At 44.0% G+C, this 22894-nt stretch overlaps 1 protein-coding gene across 1 annotated transcript in view; it reads left to right on the plus strand.

Moving 5' to 3' along the window:
• The window catches only part of dpyd (dihydropyrimidine dehydrogenase), a 675582-nt gene that overhangs the window by 592891 nt on the left and 59797 nt on the right, over positions 1 to 22894 (plus strand). Inside the window, exon 20 of the mRNA XM_033028889.1 lies at positions 5028 to 5207. Within this exon, the coding sequence (XP_032884780.1) occupies positions 5028 to 5207 (180 nt within the window). The remainder of the gene's footprint in view (positions 1 to 5027; positions 5208 to 22894) is intronic.

Genomic DNA, 22894 nt, shown 5'->3' on the forward strand with positions numbered 1-22894 from the left:
TTTACAAAATTCATTCACAACGTTACATATAACATCAAGTGATACAATGCAGGATCAGGCTCTTCAGCACACATTGTCTGTGTCGAACATGATGCTGAGTTATTTTTAAGAACTGCAGATGCTGAAAAAGTCAAAGGTAGACAAAAAATGCTGGAGAAACTCTGCGGGTGAGGCAGAATCTATATCAATAGATGCTGCCTCACCAGCTGAGTTTCTCCAGCATTTTTTGTCTACCTATGATACTGAGTTAAACTACACTCTTCTGCCAGCATGTGAGCCATATTCCACCATTCCCTGCATAACCATGTGCGTATTTAAAAGCCTCTTAAATGTTACTATTGCATCCACCTTCACCATTACCCCAGGCAGTGCGTTCGTGGCACCCATCACTCTCTTAAAATGCTAAAGAGTTGATTATCTCCCTTAACATTTGACCCTCTCATTTTAAAGGTATGCCTTCTAGTCTTTGACATTTATTCCCTTGGAAAAAGGTTAAGTCAAGAGAGTTTATTGTCATGTGTCCCAGGTAGGACAATGAAATTCTTGCTTGCTGCAGCACAACAGAATATTGTGAGGAAAAATACAGAACAGTTCAGTTCAATGTACACATAAATAAGCAGATAAAGTGCAATAGGCTGTTACAGTTCAGAGTCAGTTTGTTGGCGAGGTTAGTAGCCTGATGGCTGTGGGCAAGAAGATGTTCCTGAACCTGGATGTAACAGATTTCAGGCTCCTGTACCTTCTGCCCGATGGTAGCAGAGAGATGAATGCGTGGCCAGGATGGTGTGGGTCCTTGATGATGTTGGCTGCCTTTTTGACCTGACTTTTTACCTTATCTGTGCCTCTCAAAACTTGATAAAGCTCTATCAGATCTCTCCTCAGCTTCAACTCAAATAACCCTGTCCCTACGATTTCTCCAGCTTTTCTCCAACCACTTTGCTGAACACTTGCGCTCAGTCCACCAAGACCCACTGAATCTCTCGTTTGTTTTTAACCCTTTTAACTCCCCTTCACATCTCCAGATTGACCAGTCTGTCCTTGGCCTCCTCCATTGCCAGAGTGAGGCCACATGCAAACTGGAGGAAGAACACCTCATATTCCACTTGGGTAGCTTACAATTCAATGCTGTGAACATTGAATATTCCATTTTCAAGCAACACCACCACCCCCCCCCCCCCCCACCCCTACCACACCCTCGCTTTCCCCTACCACCCCCTCGCTTTCCCCTACTCCTCATACCCCGATGCATGCACATTTCTCTCACCGTCTCCCCTTCCCCACCCAGTCACCCTGCTCCTTTCTCCTCCTTTGTACTCTCTTCTCTTATCCCCAAATTGGCCCATTTCACTCGTATCCTCCCCCTGTTCATTTCCTTCCGTCCATATCCCACACTCCGGCTTTACATTTCGCTCCTCCTCTTCTCTCCTTATCTGACACCCTTTTGTCTCTTTTTTGCCTCAGCCACTTACTCCACCCATCTGCTCGTTCGCATGCTTCCAAGTACAAGTTCACAAGTTATAGGGTTGACACAAAAAGCTGGAGTAACTCAGCGGGACAGAAGAAGGGTCTCGACCCGAAACGGCACCCATTCCTTCTCTCCAGAGATGCTGCCTGTCCCACTGAGTTACTCCAGCTTTTAGTGTCTTTCTTCGATTTAAACCAGCATCTGCAGTTCTTTCTTTCACAAGTTATAGGAGTAAAATTAGGCCATTCAATCATGCTTTATCTCTGCCTCCTAATCCAATTTCCCTTCTCCCCGTAACCCTTGACACCCGTTCTAATCAAGAATTTGTCTACCTCTGCCTTAAAAATATACACTGATCTGGCCTCCACAGCCCTCTGTGGCAATGGGTCCCACAGATTAACTACCTTCTGACTCACTTCATGTTGGGGAAGGTAAATAGGAAACCAACAATTTAAAAATAAACATTTGGATCGATGGTTTATCGATGGTAAAAGGTATATTACATGGACAAATGGGACTTGCAAAGGAAAATAAACAATGCGCGTACAGACTAAATACCTCAAGGTTTTAAGATGAAATATACTTGGGATCTAAGGCTTCTAGAGCTATTTCAAAAAAAAATCAATGGTGTTTCATGAATCAGAAGTAAGAAAAATCTTGTGATGAACAGCCAAGGGAATAAATCACAACTCCCAGCAGAGCCCGAATAAGGCACTGGTGTAGTTGCACCTTAAGAACTACACAAAGTGGTGGTCACTTCAAGTACAATACAGCTAATACTGTACATCCAGGCACCACAGCCAATGCAGAATTGAATTGAATTGAATTCCTTTATTGCCATTCAGACCTTACGGTCTGAACGAAATTTCGTGCCTGCAGTCATACATACAATCATACAATAATAAACAACACTAAACACAAATTAACATCCACCACAGTGTATCCTCCAAGCACCTCCTCACTGTGGTGGAGGCAAAAATCTTAGGGTTACTGTCTCTTCCCTCCTCTTCTCCCTCTGCGCTGAGGCGATTCCCCACCGGGCGATGGCACAAACAGTCCCGCGGTTCACCGAACCCCTCAAACGGGCCGGCTCAAACACCGCGGCCCGGGGTGGTCGAAGCTGCCGTCCTCCAGTCCAGCGGATGCAGCCGCTGGCCCGCAGCTGAACCCAGGACTCAGGTCATAGCCGCCAGAACACCGTCCCAGCCACCCGAGCACCGTTCCAGCCCCAAGCCGGATCGCCCTCACGTGAGTGCCGTTCCTCCCTCGAGCTGGGCCACTCCGACGGGAGTGCCGTTCCTCCCTCGAGCTGGGCCGCTCCGACGGGAGCGCCACAGCCCCTCACGGGAGAGTCTCAGCCCCTCGCCAGGCCGCCCTCACGGGAGCGTCACAGCCCCTCACGGGAGCGCCGTTCCAGCCCCGAGCCGGGCCGCCCTCACGGGAGCGAGCCCAGGGTGAGTCCTGACTGGCTGCCTCCGGAGTCTCGAGGTCGCCAGCTCCGCCATTAGGCCTCAGCGCAGACGGAAGGGGGATACGACAAAAAAGTCGCATTCCCCCGAAGGGAGAGACAGCAAGCCCCGTTTCAACCCCCCACCCCCCCACATAAACACAACCTAAAAACCAAAAACTTAACTAGACAAAACGAAAAAAAAAACAACACAAAAAAGTAAAGACAATCGGACTGCAGGCGAGCCGCAGCCGTTCACCAGCGCCGCCACTTCCGGAGAACATTGCAAATAACCAGTCTGAAGAAGGGTCTCGACCCGAAACGTCACCCATTCCTTCTCTCCAGAGATGTTGCCTGTCCCGCTGAGTTACTCCAGCTTGTTTGAATCTATCTTCGGTTTAAACCAGCATCTGCAGTTCCTTCCTACACATTGCAAATAATAAATTGCTTACTGCAGCTTGGCTACAAGGCAGGTTCGTCAAGCCTGAGATTGTTTATTTATGGAGATGAGACTCCGGGGAGAGATGGTTCAAATAATCAAATTATTGAAAGAATAGATAATGTGCTCAGGATTTGCCCAATTTCTAGTGGCAAGGGAAATCGAGCTCATGTTTAGAGGAAGGAAGATGTATGAACATGGAAGTATAACTATTTTACACTATAGGTGCCGGGGGAGTTAATAGGAGCAGTTAATGTAGAAAGGTTAAGAAAGAATTAGTTAAGGGAGTGCAAATCAAAGCTATTGCATTGACCAGCCTGACTCTCCCCGTGATTAAATGTTATCTATGTATACTTCCTTGTCACCTTCTTCCAGCTAACAATGATCTATGCTACATTTCCATTGACTTCATCCCCTTTGACTCATTTTCACATCTTATACTCCCTCGTCTCTGTGTCTCTCACTCCCCTGACTCTCAGTCTGAAGACGGGTCTCGAGACGTCACCCATTCCTTCTATCCAGAGATGCTGCCTGTCCCGCTGAGTTACTCCAACATTTTGTGTCTATCTTCGGTGTAAACCGGCATCTGCAGTTCCTTCCTACACTATTGCATTTCCCATCAGTCTGCAGAAGGGTTTCGGCCCGAAACATCACCTATCCATGTTCTCCAGAGATGCTGCCTTATCCATGGAGTTACCCCAGCCATTTGTGTCTATCTTTGTAAACCAGCATGAGCAGTTCCTTGTTTCTATTATTATATCGTGTAATGTAGACTGCAGAGACTTAGAGTCACAGTCACAGAGTCACACATAGAACCAGGATACCCATCTAGGCTCGTTCCATTTGCCCAGGCTAGGGCCCTATTACTTTAATCCTTTTTTTATCCATGTACCTGTCCAGGTGTCTTATAAATGTACCTGTCTCAACTCCTTCCTCTGGCGGCTAGTTCCGTGTACATACCACCTTCAGTATGAAGAATGTGTAGGAAAGAACTGCAGATGCTGGTTTATATCGAAGATAGACACAAAATGCTGGAGGAACTCAGTAGGACAGGCAGTATCTCTGGAGAGAAGGAATGGGTGACGTTTCGAGTCGAGACCCTTCTTCAGACTGATATCAGGGGAGTGAGCGGTACAGACATACAATGTAGTTGGAGACAGTAAGACTGATCGGAGAACTGGGAAGGAGGAGGGGATGGAGAGAGAGGGAAAGCAATGGCTACTTGAAGTTAGAGCAGTCAATGTTCATACGCTGGGGTGTAGCTTACACCCCAGTAGTATGAATATTGACTTCAGTATGAAGAAGTAGTCTAAGGTCCCTTTTTAAATCTTGAAGGCTGTAGAGTCCTTTTCAATCCTATGTGTAGACTCTGTTTCTATGACATCCAAGTTTAATGTGAATTGTGTGATGACAATGATGGCATTTAAAACAAGTCAGAACATCATTTCATAAAGCTGCATTTAGATTATAATGGATGCATTGAACAGATTTGAAAAGGCAATCATTTCCAGAGATCTGCAGGATTTTTCTGTCTAAGCAAGGGATTGGTTCTGCTATTCCGTACCTATTAATGTTCCAAGCAGTTAAATACTGCATTTGTGAAAAATATCGCAGACAAAATAAAATCTACTGATATATTGTCATTACAATATATGTACCAACCTCTGTCATTACAGGTGTGTAGCGCAATTCAGAACCAGGACTACACGTTAATTGATGACTATTGCACAGGGCTGAAGACGCTGTTGTATCTAAAAAGCATCAATGAACTGCAGCATTGGGATGGACAGAGCCCCCCAACCATGCGTCATCAGAAAGGGAAGCCAGTCGCTACAATCACTGGAATAATCGGACAGGTATGAATCTTTAGTTTCTTCCTCTCTTTCTTTCCATCTATTTGCCGCTCTCTTCAGCTTCAAATTCTCACCGTTATTTTGGTAAACCTGGGGTATATAGGGAAGCTATTCACTATGGGCGGCACAGTAGCGCATCTGGTGTAGGTTCAACCCTGGTTCGTTCCTGATGTCGAGTGCTGTCCATGTGGAGTTTGCACGTTTTCCCTGTGACCGTGTGGCTTTCCTCTGGATTCCATCCACATCCCAAACAAAAGCTTTTCACTGTACCTCGGTACACGTGACAATAAACTAAACTGAATCTGAAGCCGTGCGGGTTTGTAGATTGTTCCTTTTGTTTGGGTTTGTTTTCATCCTGTGTCTCTAAACTAAACTAAACTAAACTAAACTAAACTAAACTAAACTAAAGTGGCAGTAATGTCTTCAGTACTGAAGATGATTTCAACCAGGAGAACAAACTGAGAAAGTGACCAAAGTGATAGAATTTTGCCCCCCAGCTTGCTGTTCAAGTTTGTGGTATTGAACCCAAATAGTTAGGGAATGCCAATTCTGCTTCACAAACATGTTACCCACAGAGCTGGCAGTGTCAGTGTGCAACTGGCCTTGGCATGAAGAAATCCATTAAGCTGTGCTAAGGATATCGCATTTGTTTTTAAGGGTAATTGGACTGCATTCATCTCCCTGATGGGTTGAATGAAAATGCCATATTCAAATGGCCTATAATTCGATAATTGGAAAACATATTCACTGGTCTTTAGTGCAGCCCCGATCTTAATCCATCTATAGCTGCCTTACTCCAAACCTGGCAATCTAATGGATGGCCATGGTGGCGCAGAGTTAGAGCCGCTGCCTTACAGCGCTGGCAGTGCCGGAGACTCGGGTTCGATCCCGACTACGGGTGCTGTTCTGTACGGTGGTTTTAAGTTCTCCCCGTGACCGCCTGGGTTTCCACCGAGATCTTCGGTTTCCTCCCACATTCCACAGACGTACAGGTATGTAGGTTAATTGGCTTGGTATGTGTAAATCGGCCCTAGCGTGTGTAGGATAGTGTTTATGTGCGGGGATCGCTGGTCGGCGCGGACTCGGTGGGCTGAAGGGCCATTTCTGCGCCGTTTCTCGAATCTAAACCAAACTAAATATGTGGTCTTTTAGTGATGCGTAGAATGCATCACAATGTTTTCAATCAAATTCAACATTTTTTTGTAAATTACACTTTTGTCATATTTCTGTCCATTCATAATTAATTACATAATTTTCATGGTTTACATTTATTTTTAATTTACAACACTGTTATAAATGCAGACATAAATGATTTCATCATTTTGCCTAATTTAAAAGTACACAAAGTCATCGTGGAAATTTACCAGGCATGAAAACACAATAAAATGGCTGACTTTCTCAGTAATGGAAGATTTACCTATCAACAGAAAGAAAATTGCAGCTGAATTGTTTCCAGTAATTGCTTTTGCTCATTTCAGCATCTATTTTTACGATAATACTAAAGATGGCCATTTGTTGCAGATGTAGAACAGATGAAGAGTGTAGGCTTGAATGTGTAGTCATTGGCCTGTCTTGTCTAATTCTTCCAGGAACCTTTTGTGAGTAACTCACTAATGTTACTCCAGAGATTTGATGCAATTCATGTCTCGGAGACAATCTTCTGGCACTTGCTTGAAACATCACAATTGAATGTTTCAATAAATAGCTTGAGCCACAAAGATAAGCTGTGGAGGAAACATTATGTCTCTACACAGTCAGAGAAGCTTGCTGGATTTACAGTTACATTTACAATTTAGTTTGTTATCACGTGTACCGAGGTACAGTGAAAAGCTTTCGCTGCGTGCTATATAGTCAGCGGAAAGACAATACATGATTACAATCGAGCCATTTACAGTGTATAGATACATGATAAGGGAATAACGTTTAGTGCAAGGTAAAGCCAGCAAAGTCTGATCAAGGATAGTCTGAGGGTCTCCAATGAGGTAGATAGTCATTCAGCACTGCTCTCTGGTTGTGGTAGGATGATTTGGGTGTTTGATAACAGCTGGGAAGAAATTGTCCCTGAATCTGGAGGTATGCGTTTCCATGCTTCTATTACTTCAGCCTGATGGGAGAGGGGAGAAGAGGGATTGGCCAGGTTACGACGTCCTCGATTATGCTGTTGGCTTTGTCGAGGCAGCATGAGGTGTAAATGGAGTCAATGGAAGGGAGGTTGGTTTGTGTGACGGTCTGGGATGCGCCCACAATTCTCTGCAATTTGTTATGGTCTTGGGTGGAGCTGTTACCAAACTATGCTGTGATGCATCCTGATAAAATGATTTCTATGGTGCATCTGCAGTTGGTTTCTAGGCAGAGCTGATTTTCTAGTTCATTTTCTGGGCAGAAATTTATATTGGAGATTTCAAAGTACAGCCAGCCAACACAGTAATTGTCGAGTAAATAAAAATATTTTGTAAAATTTTATTAAATGTGCTTTACACAAAGAACTAGGCATGTTTTACGTGTAGGAAGGAACTGCAGATGCTGGTTTACACCAAAGATTGACACAAAATGCTGGAGTAACTCAACTGGTCAGACAGCGTCTCTGGAGAAAAGGAATAGGTGGCGTTTCGGGTCAAGACCCTTCTTCAGGCTGAGAGTCAGGGGAGAGGGAAACTAGAGGTATGAAAAGTCTATTTTCCCTTTGGTCCAATTCAGCAGATTTGATAGCTTCCCAATACAATGAGAAATATACACCATTTATTCATAGATCTCAGGGGGATTATAATTTCCTTAAAATGAACGCTTACTCCATTCACTTCCACTTTCTTCTTGGATTTGAAAAACGATTCGGCAACGAATGTCCTCTAATGATTAGTGTGAGTGGAAAAATCATGACAGGGACAGGACACTGTGAAAATAGAAGAAAAAAAACCTGAAGATACTGGAAATCTAAAACAAAAACAGAAAATGCTAGATTCACTCAGCAGGTCAGGCCACATCTGTGGAAAGAGAAGCAGATTTAATGTTTCAGGTAGAAGTATCTTTGTTGGAACTCTGGAGACAGGCATTTCCACCCACCGTATCCGTGCCGACCAGCGATCCCCATACACCAGCACTATCCTACACTCAAGGGACAACATACAATTTTTACCAAAGCCAATTAACCTAAAACCTGTACGTCTTTGGAGTGTGGGAGCACTCCAGAGCCGTACAGAGCACCCGGGGAAAACCCACGAGGTCGAGTGGAGAACATACAAACTCCGTACAGACAGCACCCGTAGTCAGGATCTGACTCGGGTTTCTGGCGCTGTAAGGCAGCGACTCTACTGCTGCGCCACCGTGCATGTAGAAAGATGTTTCCAATCTCTATCCAATCAAACACCTTCAATGTAAAGAGTCACAGAGTTATACAACATAGAATCTGGCTCTTTGATCCAATTTGTCATGTCAACCTACACTAATCTCATTTATCCTTTATTCCTTTCCCATCAAACTGCCTAACTAAATGCCTTTTTAACTCAGTCGCAGTTTGTCCCATAAAATCACTCACTCGCAGTTTGGCCCATAAAATCACCAGCTTCTATGTGAAATGCAATCCCCTCAGATCTCCTTTACATTTTTTTCCCATCTCACCTTAAGGTTTAGGCTTATTATGACCACACGTACCAGGGTGTAGTGAAAATCAATGTTTTGCATGTTATCCAAACAGATCAGATATACCATACATAGATACAGTCTGTCCCCACTCAAGTACAATAGATAGAGCAAAGGGAAAGATACAGATTGCAGAATATAATTCTCAGCATTGTAGCACATTACAGCATCTGTAGAAGTTTGCTCGAGTCACTGGGCACGTGCCAAATTTCCTCAGTCTTCTCAGGAAGTAGAGGCATTGGTGTGCGTTCTTGACCGTTGAAATGAGTTGGTTCAACCAGGATGATGAATGTGGAAATCATTGCCACAGACGGCTGTGGAGGCCAAGTCAATAGATATTTTTAAGGCGGATATTGACAGATTCTTGATTAGTAAGGGTGTCAGAGGTTATGGGGAGAAGGCAGGAGAATGGGGTTGAGAGGGAAATATAGATCAGCCATGATTGAATGACAGAGTAGACTTGATGGGCTGAACTGCCTAATTCAGCCTAGGTTATGAAACATAGAAAATAGGTGCAGGGGTAGGCCATTCGGCCCATCGAGCATGCACCACCATTCAATATGATCATGGCTGATCATCCAAATCAATATCCCATACCTGCCTTCTGTCCATACCCCCTGATCCCTTTAGCCACAAGGGCCACATCTAACTCCCTCTTAAATCTAGCCAATGAACTGGCCTCACCTACCTTCTGTGGCAGAGAATTCCACAGATTCACCACTCTCTGTGTAAAAAATGATTTTCTCATCTCGAACTTATAGAAACATAGAAAAATAGAAAATAAGTGCAGGGGTAGGCCATTTGGCCCTTCGAGCCAGCATCACTATTCAATATCATGGCTGATCATTAAAAATCAGTATTCCGTTCTTGCTTTCTGCCCATATCCCTTGATTCTGTTAGCCCTAAGTCTAACTCTCTCTTGAATACATTATGAGCCATTCTACGTTTGTCATGTTTTGTCATTTTCTCTCTTGTATGCCTTCACACATGACAACTGGAAATATTAAAAATCCATTTCTAATTCCCGAGTCCAATTATTGATATAAGTTGTAAACTGCAAGTATCACTATAAAGAAATCTATCCACTATTCCCAAACTGAGATAGTGCCCCTATGCTCTTGTTTCCTGCATTGTAGCCAACTTGCTATCCATTCTTCTTCTTTCCTAACCTGACGTTGGCAAACTGTATTTTGGAAACTACAAACATATTATATTACCTAACCTAAGCTTTCTATTTCACATTTTAAAGAATTCACTGAGGTTGATCATGCTTGACCTCCTCCTGCACACTTGTACCTTTGACTTTAATTGTTATTTTACAAAACCTTCGAGAAAATGCTCTGTTAACTTTTCTGCCACTAGTTTCATCACGCCTGGTCTATCGTTCCCCAAATTTGTATAATCCATTTTAATTAGAGGAGAAACATTAACTGTCTGTGGTTCTGTCACGGCCCAGTTTTCTAATGAATTATTATTTATATGTGATCGAGTGTCTGATAAATCTTCCCTAACCTTATCAAATGCGCGTCCCACGATTAGAGGTTTGGAGGTTTAATTTTCTCTATTCTTAAAAGTATCATGGTCACCTCGTTAGGTTCCCTGGTAAACAGGGCAAGAAAGAAAGTTGGATAGATGTGCAAAGGCAGAAAAGATCTAGGATTATAAGATCGGAAATGCTGGCATCTATGTTTCAGGTCGGTTTCAGATTTTTTTAATTCTCTTTCTTTCTCCGCAGATCCTGCCTAGCCTAGTCACTCTTCTGCTCATGTAGGGGATCCCTTTTGGGGGATCCCCTTTTAAAAAGCCTGTTTTTTTGCCTTTTTGTCTCCTCAGTTGCAAAGATTGGCAGAAGCATTTAGTTGACTGATACAATATCCCCCACCCCCCGTATTGGTAACATTGCCCCATTAATGAAACTGCGTTGACGGGTTTCTAAACGTGGCAGCATTCTAGATTTCTCCAGCTGCGGCCTGTTCTTCTTAAGTCGGCCACCTGCCTTGACAGATTATGCACATCACCAGTGGCCCTCATTAAAATAGCCACAGTTCACCAGTTCGTGGAGCAGCAAAGGAACTCAGAATGAGTTATTATGCAACATAAATCCCGCTGTCATGCAGAACATAAGACAAGTCTGAGGCAGCCGTGGCTTAATGAGGCTAAGTGAGAGCCTCCCCTGTATTATAGCTACATGCCTGACTTTGAGCACCGTCCATAAGCCTGGAACCCTTTGTACTGATCCGTTTGGATTTATGTATTTTGTAGACCTACAGTATATCCACGTTGAAGCACTGGTTGGCAAAAATAAACGTTAAAATAAAACAAGCCCTCCCAGTTGAATTAATAACAGCGGAGCAAAATGATGTAATTAGGTTTTCAAATTTAATTATGGAATATCACAATACATTCTGTATGGATAAATTAGGGTTCCAGTGTGGCATTTTAAATCTGGTATCTTCACTAATTAACCATGCCCAAGTTTTTTTTCCATATACCTGTAGATTACTATCATCTTCCACTAACTACTGGAAGGTCATTCAGGAAAACCAAGGGTTGTGACTGATGCTGTATATCCCCAGCATGAATCACATCTGAATCATTTCACATCTGAGAGATTTCAGTGGTAACCCTCAGGGGAACGGCTGTCTTTTACAGCTGGTTACATACGACCATGTTTTCCAAGCACATTATACATTTAAAATAAAAAACAACAGTGGCGCAGCAGGTAGAGCTGCTGCCCCACAGCACCAGAGACACCGTTTCAATCCTGACCTCGGGTGCTGTCTGTGCCGAGTTTGCACGTTCTCCCTGTGACTGCGCTGTGTTTCCTCCGGGTGCTCCGGTTTACTCCCACATTGCCAAGATGGATGAATGAATGATACTTTATTGTCACATGTGACAAGTCACAGTAACATTCATTGTTTTGCATACCCAGGGTACGCAAAGAGTCGCCACATAAAGGCTGCTGACAAAGTCACAAAGTATTTCATTTTGCACAAACCATATGTGTCGGTCTGTAGGTTAATTGATCTCTGTAAATACTTTTAGGAGTTTGTATGTTCTCTCCGTGGCCTGTGTGGGTTTCCGTCGGGATCTCCAGTTTCCTCCCACACTCCAAAGACGTACAGGTTTGTAGGTTAATTTGCTTGGTATATTTGTAAATTGTCCCTTGTGTGTGTAAGATAGTGTAAATGCGCAGGGATCGCTGGTTGGTGCAGACTCGGTCAACCACAGGACACTTTTCCGTGCTGCATCTCCAAACTAAACTAAATTGCCCCGAGTATATAGGGAATGGATGAGAAAGTGGGATAACATACAAATTAGCGTGAATGAGTGATCGATGGTCGGCATGGACTCAGTGGCCCAAAGGGCCCGTTTTAATGCTGTATCTCTAAACTAAACTAAGCCACAATCAAGCAGAATGAAGTCAAATAGAAAGTCCCTGAAATGCTCAAAAGGTGAGGCCACATTTGTGGGAAGAGAATTTACATTTCAGGTTGAAGAAACCTCATCAGCCCTGGGAAAGAAAGAAAGGATGTTTATTAATCTGCAAGTAGATTGGAGGATGAGAGATGTCTCTGATAAAGTAATGGGCCAGTCCCACTTAGGTGACTTTTTAGGCGAGTGTAGGAGACTCTGCGCTCGCCACATGGTCGCCACGTGTTCGCTGGTGGTCTCTGGTGAGTCTCCTTCATGGTCACGAGGAGTTCCCAAATTCTGGGAACTAGTCGCATCCTCATTATGGTCGCCGAAAGATTTTCAATATGTTGAAAATTTGGTCGCCATGGAGATAATCGTTAATCCTGTAGTCATAGGTGCAGTTGTAGTGGGGTCGCCATGTAGTTATAGGCAGTCGAGCTAGTCGTAGGTAGTTTTAGTTAATCTCCTTTGCTAACCGGTCATTTTCATTGGCTCATTGGGGGGAAAAAACGTAAGCAGTAGTTTTCAGAACCAAGGATAACCGACCGGTAATGTTAAATGTCCGCCGAGCTTCACAGCTGTGTATCTCTGGCTTATTAAAAGTTGTCTGGCTTCTTAAAAGTTGTCACCACTACTTCTCCCCCCCTCTCCACCCTCTTTTAAAGGACTTACCGTACACTGTGCTAGCCATCTCAATTACAGCGCCAACCTTCCTGTTCTGTGCGGTGTGTGTGTGTCTGTATCACCTTGGCTTTGCACCATGTGAATTTCAGACAGCGCTCCCCCCACTTGCCCTGGCCCCCCGCATTTGCGATGTGTTTGTGTGTGTGTGTTCCATTCCGACAGTCGCCGTTCCAGTCCCCGATTTTTCAGGCGACTGCCGGCAACTTGACAGTCGCCGCCAGTCCGCTGAAAAATCGCCTAAGTGGGACAGGCCCATCAGTGGGTGACCGTGGGGAGTCCTGCACTGTTACAATGAGGTACCACCAGGGTTAACGAACAGCACCTCATCTTCTTATTGGGAAGGTTGAAGCTTTTTGGACTCTAAATTGAATTCCGTAACTTCAGGTAACTTGATTTCTCTGTCTTATTAGTCATCTTTCTCTGTTTTTTTTTCTTTTATCTCCCTTTTTTAACATTTCTCTCTGGAAATAGAGGACTTGTCCATTCTGACTTGTGAACATGTTTTCCAACTTTGTAGTATAATTTAGCTTAGTTTAGTTTATTATTGTCACTTGTACCGAGAGAGAATGAAAAGCTTTTGTTTGCATGCGAACCAGTTGAAGAAAAGACTGAAGAAGGGACCCAACCTGAAACTTCACCCATTCTTTTTCTCCAGAGGTGCTGCCTGACCCGTTGAGTTACTCCAGCACTTTGTGTCTATCTTTAGTATAAATCAGCATCTGCAGTTCCTTTCTGCACAATGAAAAGACTATACATGATTACAATCAAGGCGTCCACAGTGCATAGATAGAAGATAAAAGATACAGCATTTAGTGCAAGATAAAGTTTGATAAACCCAATTAAAGATAGGTTAAAGGTCTCCAATGAGGTAGATGGGAGGTCAAGACCGCTCTCTACCCGTCATAGTCGCAGCAGGTCTCCAACGCCTGCATGGTCGTCAGTATTCGCCCTAAGAGTGCCCAAGAGTAAGTCGCCCTAAGAGTCGTACCTATTTCTGGTCACTGCTGGATTTTTAACATGTGTAAAATTTTCGGCAACCTGCTGCGACTATGACGTGTTCCGGCAAGTTGCCTAAAAAATCGCATAAGTGGGACAGGCCCTTCAATTTTACCTCCCAAAGTGCAACATCTTACACTTGCCCAGATTAAAGTACATCTGCCATTTCTCTGCCCATATCTGTAAATAATCTATACCCTGCTGTATCCTTCAACTGCCTTCTTCACTGTCCGTAGCTTCACCAATTTTTTGTGTCATCCGCAAGCTTACCAACCAACTCATCCACATTTTTGTCCCAGTATCTAGATTGATATCGCAGATGACAGCAGCCCCAGCACCAACCACTATAGTACACCTCTGGTCGAAAACCTCCAGCTAGAATGACATCCTTCCATCCATACTCTCTGTCTTCTATGGATATCCAGTACTGAATCCAAACCACCAAGTCATCATGGATCCATCAAGGACCTTGTCAAATGCCATTCTTTAGTCCATGTAGGCAACATCCACTGCTCCATGTGTAAGAAGGAACTGTAGATGCTGGTTGACACTGAAGATAGACACAAAATGCTGGAGTAACTCACCGGGCCAGGCAGCATCTCGGGAGAAAAGCAATAGGTGACATTTCGGATCGTGACCTTTCTTTAGACTCAAGGAGACTGAAGAAGGGTCTCGACCCAAAACGTCACCTATTCGTTTGCTCTAGAGATGCTGCCTGATCCGCTGAATTACTCCAATATTTTGTGTCTATCCACTGCTCTATCCTCATCAATCGTTTTTATTACCTCCTCAAAAAACAACAATGTTCATAAGAACATCACCTGCCACAGACAAAGACACGCTGATTGTCCCTAAATGCCCATTGCCTCCTTTTAGTCTATGTTCTTTTTGACTACTTGTAAGAATTATAGCAAATATCCAGGAGCACTGCATTAGTATCCTCAACAATAGCACTGAATTAAAGAGAAGCCTTCACCCATGGCTTAAAAAAATCCAAGCTACTGCTTAGTAAATGTTTAAAGTGATAATCTGTGTGCATCTGCAGGATTTTTAAACAAAGTCTAAAGTCCTTTGTACATCACCATGTGCCTGCAGCAGTCTCAGGATGTGCTCCAGTGGACTTTGGACACCGATGCTGACTTGTGTAAAGATTCAACTTCAAAGCCGTGTACACTCTAAATGCATGTTCTAGTTGGCATTCATTCAAGGTTTACCTTGGCAAGACGACAAAGTGAATAGTTAACTTCTGTGAGTGGGGAAGCAAGTCCATTAGTTAAGGAGCAAAGAGACACAGTTTCAACGACGTACGTAGATGGGGGGAGACGTTTCAGTTTCTCCTGTGCAGTCAAGTGCCACGCAAACCCCCCCTCCCTCTCCTTTCGCTCCTCCCCTCTCCCCCCTCCCCCCTCCACCTTCCCCTCTCCTCTCCCTCTTCCCCCCTTCCTCCATTAAAAGACAGTGAACCAGTTCCACGTGTATCCCTCTTTGGATCACACCGTCTCTACCCAACAGTCAGCCTATCAGGGAACCTCCGTACCTGAGGTCATGTTGCCAGCCCCGTCTTGTCTTAACTTCCAGTTTTCCCCCACTCTCCCGACCACAAATCAGTCTGAGGAAGGGTCTCGACCCAAAACGTCACCTATCCACTTTGTCCAGAGGTGCCGCCTGACCTGCTGAGTTACTCCAGCATTTTGTGTCTATAGTTCCCTTTTTGTTATTTCAAGCAAACAAGCCCTTCAGACCAACTCATCCATGCTGACCAAGAAACCTCATCGCATCCCATTTACCTGTGTTTGGCTCATATCCCTCTAAACCTTTCCTATCCATATATCTGTCCAAATGACTTTTAAATGTTGTTATCGTACCTGGCTTAAATACTTTATTTGGCAGCTCGTTCCATATACCCACCCACCTCTGTGTGAAAAAGTTACCCCTCAGATTCCTATTAAATCTTTCCCCACTCACCTCTAGTTTTTGATCCCCCTACCCTAGGAATTTGCCATTGTATTTGCCCTATCGCTCCCTCTAATTTTATACACCTCTATAAGATTACCGATTGTTCTCCTGTGCTCCAAGTAATAAAGTCGTAACCTGACCAACCTCTCCTTGTAGCTCAGATGTAGCTCAGGCCCTCAGGTCCTGGCAACATTCTCATAGATCTTTTCTGCACCATCTCCAGCTTAATGGCATCCTTCCTATAGCAAGGTGACCAAAACTGAACCCAATACCCCAAAACTGGACAGAATATTCCAGTCTGAAGAAGGGATCTGACACGAAACGTCACCCATTCCTTTTCTCCATAGATGCTGCCTGACCTGCTGAGTTACTCCGGTATTTTGCGTCTATCTATAATACTTCAATTGCGGTCTCACCAAGTGGCGCAAGCATGGTGTGGCGTACATGGGCAATTCATTGAACTTTCCTCCACGCTGCTTCTAAATCTACGGGGTTAAACATCTGATATGGTGGCGCAGTGGTAGATCTGTTGCCTTACAGCGAATGCAGCGCCGGAGACCCAGGTTCGATCCCGACTACTGGTGCTGGTCTGTACGGTGTTTGTACGTTCTCCCCGTGGACCTGCGTGGGTTTCCACCCACACTCCAAAGCCGTACAGGTTTGTAGGTTAATTGGCTTGGTAAATGTAAAACTTGTCCCTAGTGGGTGTAGGATAATAGTGTTATAATGTGCGGGGATCACTGGTCAGCGCAGACCCGGTGGGCCAAAGGGTCTGTTTCCGCGCTGTATATCTAAACTAAACTAAACTAAACTTCAGCTTATCCATACCTTCCCATGTGTTGGGATACTGTGATACCCTCATCCAAGGAAAATGGAAATAGCTTACCTTGTTCATTAGTTTAGTTCACAGCACGGAAACTTTCCCTTCGGCCTACCGAGTCCGAACTGACCATCGAACCCCGCGCATTAACACTGTCCTACACGAGGGACAGTTTTTACATTTACACCAAGTCAATTAACCTACAAACCTGTACGTCTTTGGAATGTGGGAGCAACCGAAGTTCTCGGAGAAAACCCATGCAGGTCACGGGGAGAACGCACACACTCCGTCCGGCCAAGCACCCATATCCAGGATTGAACTCGGGCCTCTGGCGCTGTAAGCACTGTAATGCCCCTGTCCCACTTAGGAAACCTGAACAGAAACCTCTCGAGACTTTGCGCCCCACCCAAGGTTTCCGTGCGGTTCCCGGAGGTTGCAGGTGGTTGCCGGAGGTTGCAGGTAGTGGAAGCAGGTAGGGAGACTGACAAAAACCTCCGGGAACCGCACGGAAACTTTGGGTGGGGCGCAAAGTCTCCAGAGGTTTCCGTTCAGGTTTCCTAAGTGGGACAGGGGCATTAGGCAGCAACTCTACCGCTGCACCACCGTGCTGCCCACTACTGCACCATCAACTTCACAACGTGAACAGAATGCACTCCCTGTGGACATTTTGTCAAGGAAAGAGGCTTCAATTGAATTGTACAGATTATTACATTGTAAAAGAACATGATGCAGTTTGTGCAGTAAAAGGTAATAGGTTGCTTTAAAATGTCCCCTCCTCTTCTCAGCAAGATCCTTTCTCAGAGCTCTGTAATCTAATTAAAATGAGGACGGCAGCTAACATGTCATCCCACCTTCGGGTACAACTTGAAAATCATTCCGGTTCTGTTTATATTTGCAGGAACGTGCTTATAGATATTTCTCAGTTCACTTTGCTGTAATGTTATAATGTTTCTATTGCAAACTTCCACTGAGCTCTAGTATTTAATTTATCTTTTATTTATTCTAGTGTGACAATAATAATGACCTTCCCACCGGTTTCATGCTCTCTCTGAATCAGCTTCGGTAGTGCCTTTAAATATTCTTGCTGTGTATGTGGTCCATTACTTTCTTGCAATGGGAGACAATCTATCTTTTTTAGGCTCTCTTCACAGCTCAATGATCCAAAACATGGAACCACATTTCCTCTTATCTAAAGTCTTTTATATTCACTCCTAAGAGTGGCGAGAATGTCTGGGCCTAACGTGACATCTTGTCTCTGCTTTCCTTAGTCTGATCGTGTGTGCGCCTTCTTATATTACTTAGTATTGTGTCTGTCTTTTCAGCGCCGGCCAAACTGTGATTATATTTCCAAAGTTCATTTATCCTGTAGCAATTTTCCGTTGGATTCACCTTTTGCCGTGATATTGCAATTTTTAGTGTCAATTTGCATTCTATTGTACACCTTGTTAAACACAACAGTTTGGTAATTTATCTATATTTGTTGCTTGTGATCCAAAAAGGTTGCAGTTTCTCAATACAACAAAAAATCATTCAGCACACAGAAATGCTTCAAATTAACTAGGTTGATAAGGTGGCGCAGCGGTAGAGTTGCTGTCTTACAGCGCCAGTGACCCGGGTTCGATCCTGACTACGGGTGCTTGTCTGTATGTAGTTTGTACGTTCTCCCCGTGACCTGCGTGGGTTTTCTCCGCGATCTTCGGTTTCCTCCCACATTCCAAAGGCGTACATGTTTCTAGGTTAATTGGCTTGGTACAAATGTAATAATTGTCCCTAGTGTGTGCTGGATAGTGTTAATGTGCAGGGATCGCTGGTCGGTGCGGACTCGGTGGGCCAAAGGGAATGCTGTACCTATAAACTAAACTAAACTGAACTGTGACTGACTTAAGGGGAAAAATACCAACATCCCAGAACACAACGCCTTGGGAATTTTAAACATTCCAGCCAAAAAGTACCTATTTTCCTTCATTTAATCAGTGTGCTCTGTATAAGAAATATAATGACCAATTTAGAAAAACAGAAAGGAAAGACATCATCTTGCTGTGTAACAAAATGATTCAAACTGGTATTACAACTCTAGGAAAGTTATCAAAATATTTTCCTTGTTGAGAGAAATATTCTAACTATAGTGATAGAAGCACACAATGTGGAAACATTGGCCCTTCAGCCCATATCATCCATGCTGACCAAGATCCTCCCATTTGCCCACAGTTGACCGACATCCCTCAAAACATTTCCTCAGTCTCCTATTAAATCTTTTTCCCTCTCTCCTTAAATCTATTCCCCCAAGTTCTTGATTACACCAACTCTGCGCATTCATCCCTGTCTATGCTCCTCTATGCTTTTATACATCCAGCGGTGTAATGTGCTCCAAGAAATAATCTCATAGCAACCTCTCCCTATAACTCAGGCTCTTGAGTCCTGTCAATATTTCCATAATTTTTTCCCCCGCATTTTTCCAGCTTCATGGCATCTTTCCTAGAGCAGGGTGAACACAACTGAACACGATACTCCAAGTACAGCCTCACCAACAGGATGAACACAACATCAGTCTAGCCTGAAGAAGGGTCTCAACCCGAAACGTCACCCATTCCTTCTATCCAGAGATGCTGCCTGTTCCACTGAGTTACTCCGGCATTTTGTGTCTATCAGTAGTTTAAAATTGACCGCTCCTCTAGTGCCTGCCTTCCTTTCATACACCACTAGGGGCAGTCAGTGCTGGAAACCGACAGCTGTTTTACAATTTCCTTTTTTAGCTTTATACGCTCCACTTCTAAATTGCAAAATTACAATTACCAAGTTACTTTTTTAGTTTAGTTTGAGATACAGGTCCTTCGGCCCACTGAGTCAGCCCCGACCGGTGATCCACACACACTTACACTATGCTACACATATAAGGGACAATTTACAATTATACCAAGCCAATTAACCTACAAACCTGTACGTCTTTGGAGTCTGGGAGGAAACCGGAGCACCTGGAGAAAACCCACGCAGGTGATGGGAAGAACGTACAAACTCCGTACGGACAGCACCCGTAGTCAGGATCGAACATTGGTCTCTGGTACTGTAAGGCAGCAACTCTACTGCTGTGCCACCGTGCATTTTTGAAGCATATCAGATTAGCAAAGATGAGCGGGAAGCAAGAGGATTGGGTAATGTTTAAAGAGCAACAGAAGAATACTAAAAAGACAACAAGGGGAGAAAAGATTAGATACAAAGATAAGCTAGCCAAGAATATAAAGGAGGAGAGTAAAAGCTTCTTTAGGTAAGTGAAGAGGAAAAAATTAGTTAAAACCAAAGTTGTACCGTTGAAGACCGAAAAAGGTGAATTTATTATGGGGAACAAGGAAATGGCAGATGAGTTGAACAGGTACTTTGGATCCGTCTTCACTAAGAAGGACACAAACAACCTTCCTGATATAGTAGTGACCAGAGTATCTGGGGTGACGGAGGAACTGAAGGAAATCCACATTAGGCAGGAAATGGTGTTGGATAGACTGATGGGACTGAAGGCTGATAAATCCCAGGGGCTGATGGTCTGCATCCCAGGGTACTTAAGGAAGTGGCTCTAGAAATCGTGGATGCATTGGTGATAATTTTACAATGTTCTATAGACTCAGGATCAGTTCCTGTGGATTGGAGGGCAGCTAATGTTATCCCACTTTTTAAGAAAGGCGGGAGAGAGAAAACAGGGATTTATAAACCAGTTAGCCTGACATCGGTGGTGGGGAAGATGCTGGAGTCAATTATAAAAGATGAAATAGCCACCCATTTGGATAGTAGTAACAGGATCGGTCCGAGTCAGCATGTATTTACGAAGGGGAAATCATGCTTGACTAATCTTCTGGAAATTTTTGAGGATGTAACTTTTAAAATGAACAAGGGAGAGTCAGTGGATGTAGTGTACCTGGACTTTCAGAAAGCATTTGATAAGGTCCCACATAGGAGATTAGTGGGCAAAATTAGGGCACATGGTATTGGGAGACAGGAAATAAAGAGTAGGGATTAATGGGTCCCTATCAGAATGGCAGGCAGTGACTAGTGGGGTACCGCAAGGCTCGGTGCTGGGACCGCAGCTATTTACAATATACATCAATGATTTGGATGAAGGGATTCAAAGTAAAATTAGCAAATTTGCAGATGACACAAAACTTGATGGCAGTGTGAACTGCGAGGATGCTGCTATGAGAATGCAGGGTGACTTGGACAGGTTGGGGGTGTGGGCAGATGCATGGCAGATGACGTTTAATGTGGATAAATGTGAGGTATCAAAATTTTGGTATCAAAAACAGGAAGGCAGATTACTATCTAAATGGCGTCAAGTAGGGAAAAGGGGAAGTACAATGGGATCTGGGGGGTCTTTCTGCAGTTGTACAGAGCCCTAGTGAGACCACACCTGCAGTATTGTGTGCAGTTTTGATCCCCTAATTTGAGGAAGGATATTCTTGCTATTGAGGGAGTGCAGCGTAGGTTTACGAGGTTAATTCCCGGGATGGCGGGACTGTCATATGCTGATAGAAGGGAGCAGCTGGGCTTGAACAATCTAGAGTTTAGAAGGATGAGAGGAGATCTTATTGAAACATATAAGATTGTTTAGGGTTTGGACATGCTAGAGGCAGGAAACATGTTCCCGATGTTGGGGGAGTCCAGAACCAGGGGCCACAGTTTAAGAATAAGGAGTAAGCCATTTAGAATGGGGACGAGGAAACACTTTTTCTCACAGAGAGTTGTGAGTCCGTGGAATTCTCTTCCTCAGAGGGCAGTGGAGGCCGGTTTTCTGGATACTTTCAAGAGAGAGCTAGATAGGGCTCTTAGAGATAGCGGAGTCAGGGGATATGGGGAGAAGGCAAGAACGGGGTACAGATTGGTGATGATCAGCCATGATCACATTGAATGGCGGTGCTGGCTCGAAGGGCCGAATGGCCTACTCCTGTTGTCTATTGTCTATTGTCTATTTGCACCCAGTCAGTTCCCAAAAATAACAATGTGATAATGACCAGATAATCTAGTTTGAAGAAGTGTCTCGACCCGAAACGTCACCCATTCCTTCTCTCCAGAGATGCTGCCTGTCCCTTGTGTTTATCTTCTTTAATCTATTTCATTACTGTTCTTTGAGGGATTAGAAGAGATCAGGACACAATAAATAATTTGCTTGATCTTATTTTAAATAGGTATATGAAATCTTTTATGACCACCTGAAAAAGCATCATACCTATTAAATCTGAAACATACAATGGCTGTGCGTCCTTCTGGATCTAGGCCTGGAATTTCATGTTGGGTAATGCCTCCCTCAATCAGCAGAAACATCCACTCCTTCCATTGAAAAGTTAGGTCATCCTCTGGAAAATTCAATATGACCAATCTGGCAATCTATGTGATAAATTGATCAATTAGTGTATTTCACTTACCTTATTAAAGAGGAATTAATTCAACGGTCAACTTCCATTGACTAGAAATATCAGCCATCACTAAGCCTTTAGCTCAGTTCAGAGATACAGCACGGAAACAGGACCTTTGGCCCACTGTCCTATGTACTTGGGAAAATTTACAATCTTTTACCCAAGCCAATTAACGTACAAATCTGCATGTCTTTGAAGTTTAGTTTGAGATACAGCATGGAAAAAGGCTCTCCGGCCCACCGATTCCGCGCCGACCAGCGATCCCCTCATACTAACACTCTCCAACATGCACCAGGGACAATTTACAATGTTACCGAATTTGCCAATTAACCTACTAATCTGCACATTTTTGGAATGGGGGAGGAAACCGGAGCATCTGGGGAAAACCCACGCGGTCACTTGGGAGAATGTACAAAAGCACCCGTAGTCAGGATCTAGCCCAGGTCTCTGGAGCTGTGAGGATGCAACTCTGCCACTGTGCAACTCCGTATATCTTCTGTGCAATGATGCAACCAATGGCTTTACAACCATAAGTATGGATGTGAGTGTGTGAGGAATGAACCAATTAGCCAACAATCGCATTGGAGCCAGACCTCAAAGCAGCGAGCTGGACATTTCGAACATTACAACAATAACTGTTTTTAGATATTAATAGATATTTAGATATTAGATATTTGGAATCAAGGGATATGGAGAATGTGCAGGAAAATGGGGCGGCACGGTGGCTTAGCTGCAGAACTACTGCGTTACAGCGCCAGAGACCCGGGTTCGGTGCTGACTATGGA

The sequence above is a fragment of the Amblyraja radiata genome, chromosome 10 (assembly GCF_010909765.2).
Source record: "Amblyraja radiata isolate CabotCenter1 chromosome 10, sAmbRad1.1.pri, whole genome shotgun sequence".
Lineage (NCBI taxonomy): Eukaryota > Metazoa > Chordata > Chondrichthyes > Rajiformes > Rajidae > Amblyraja > Amblyraja radiata.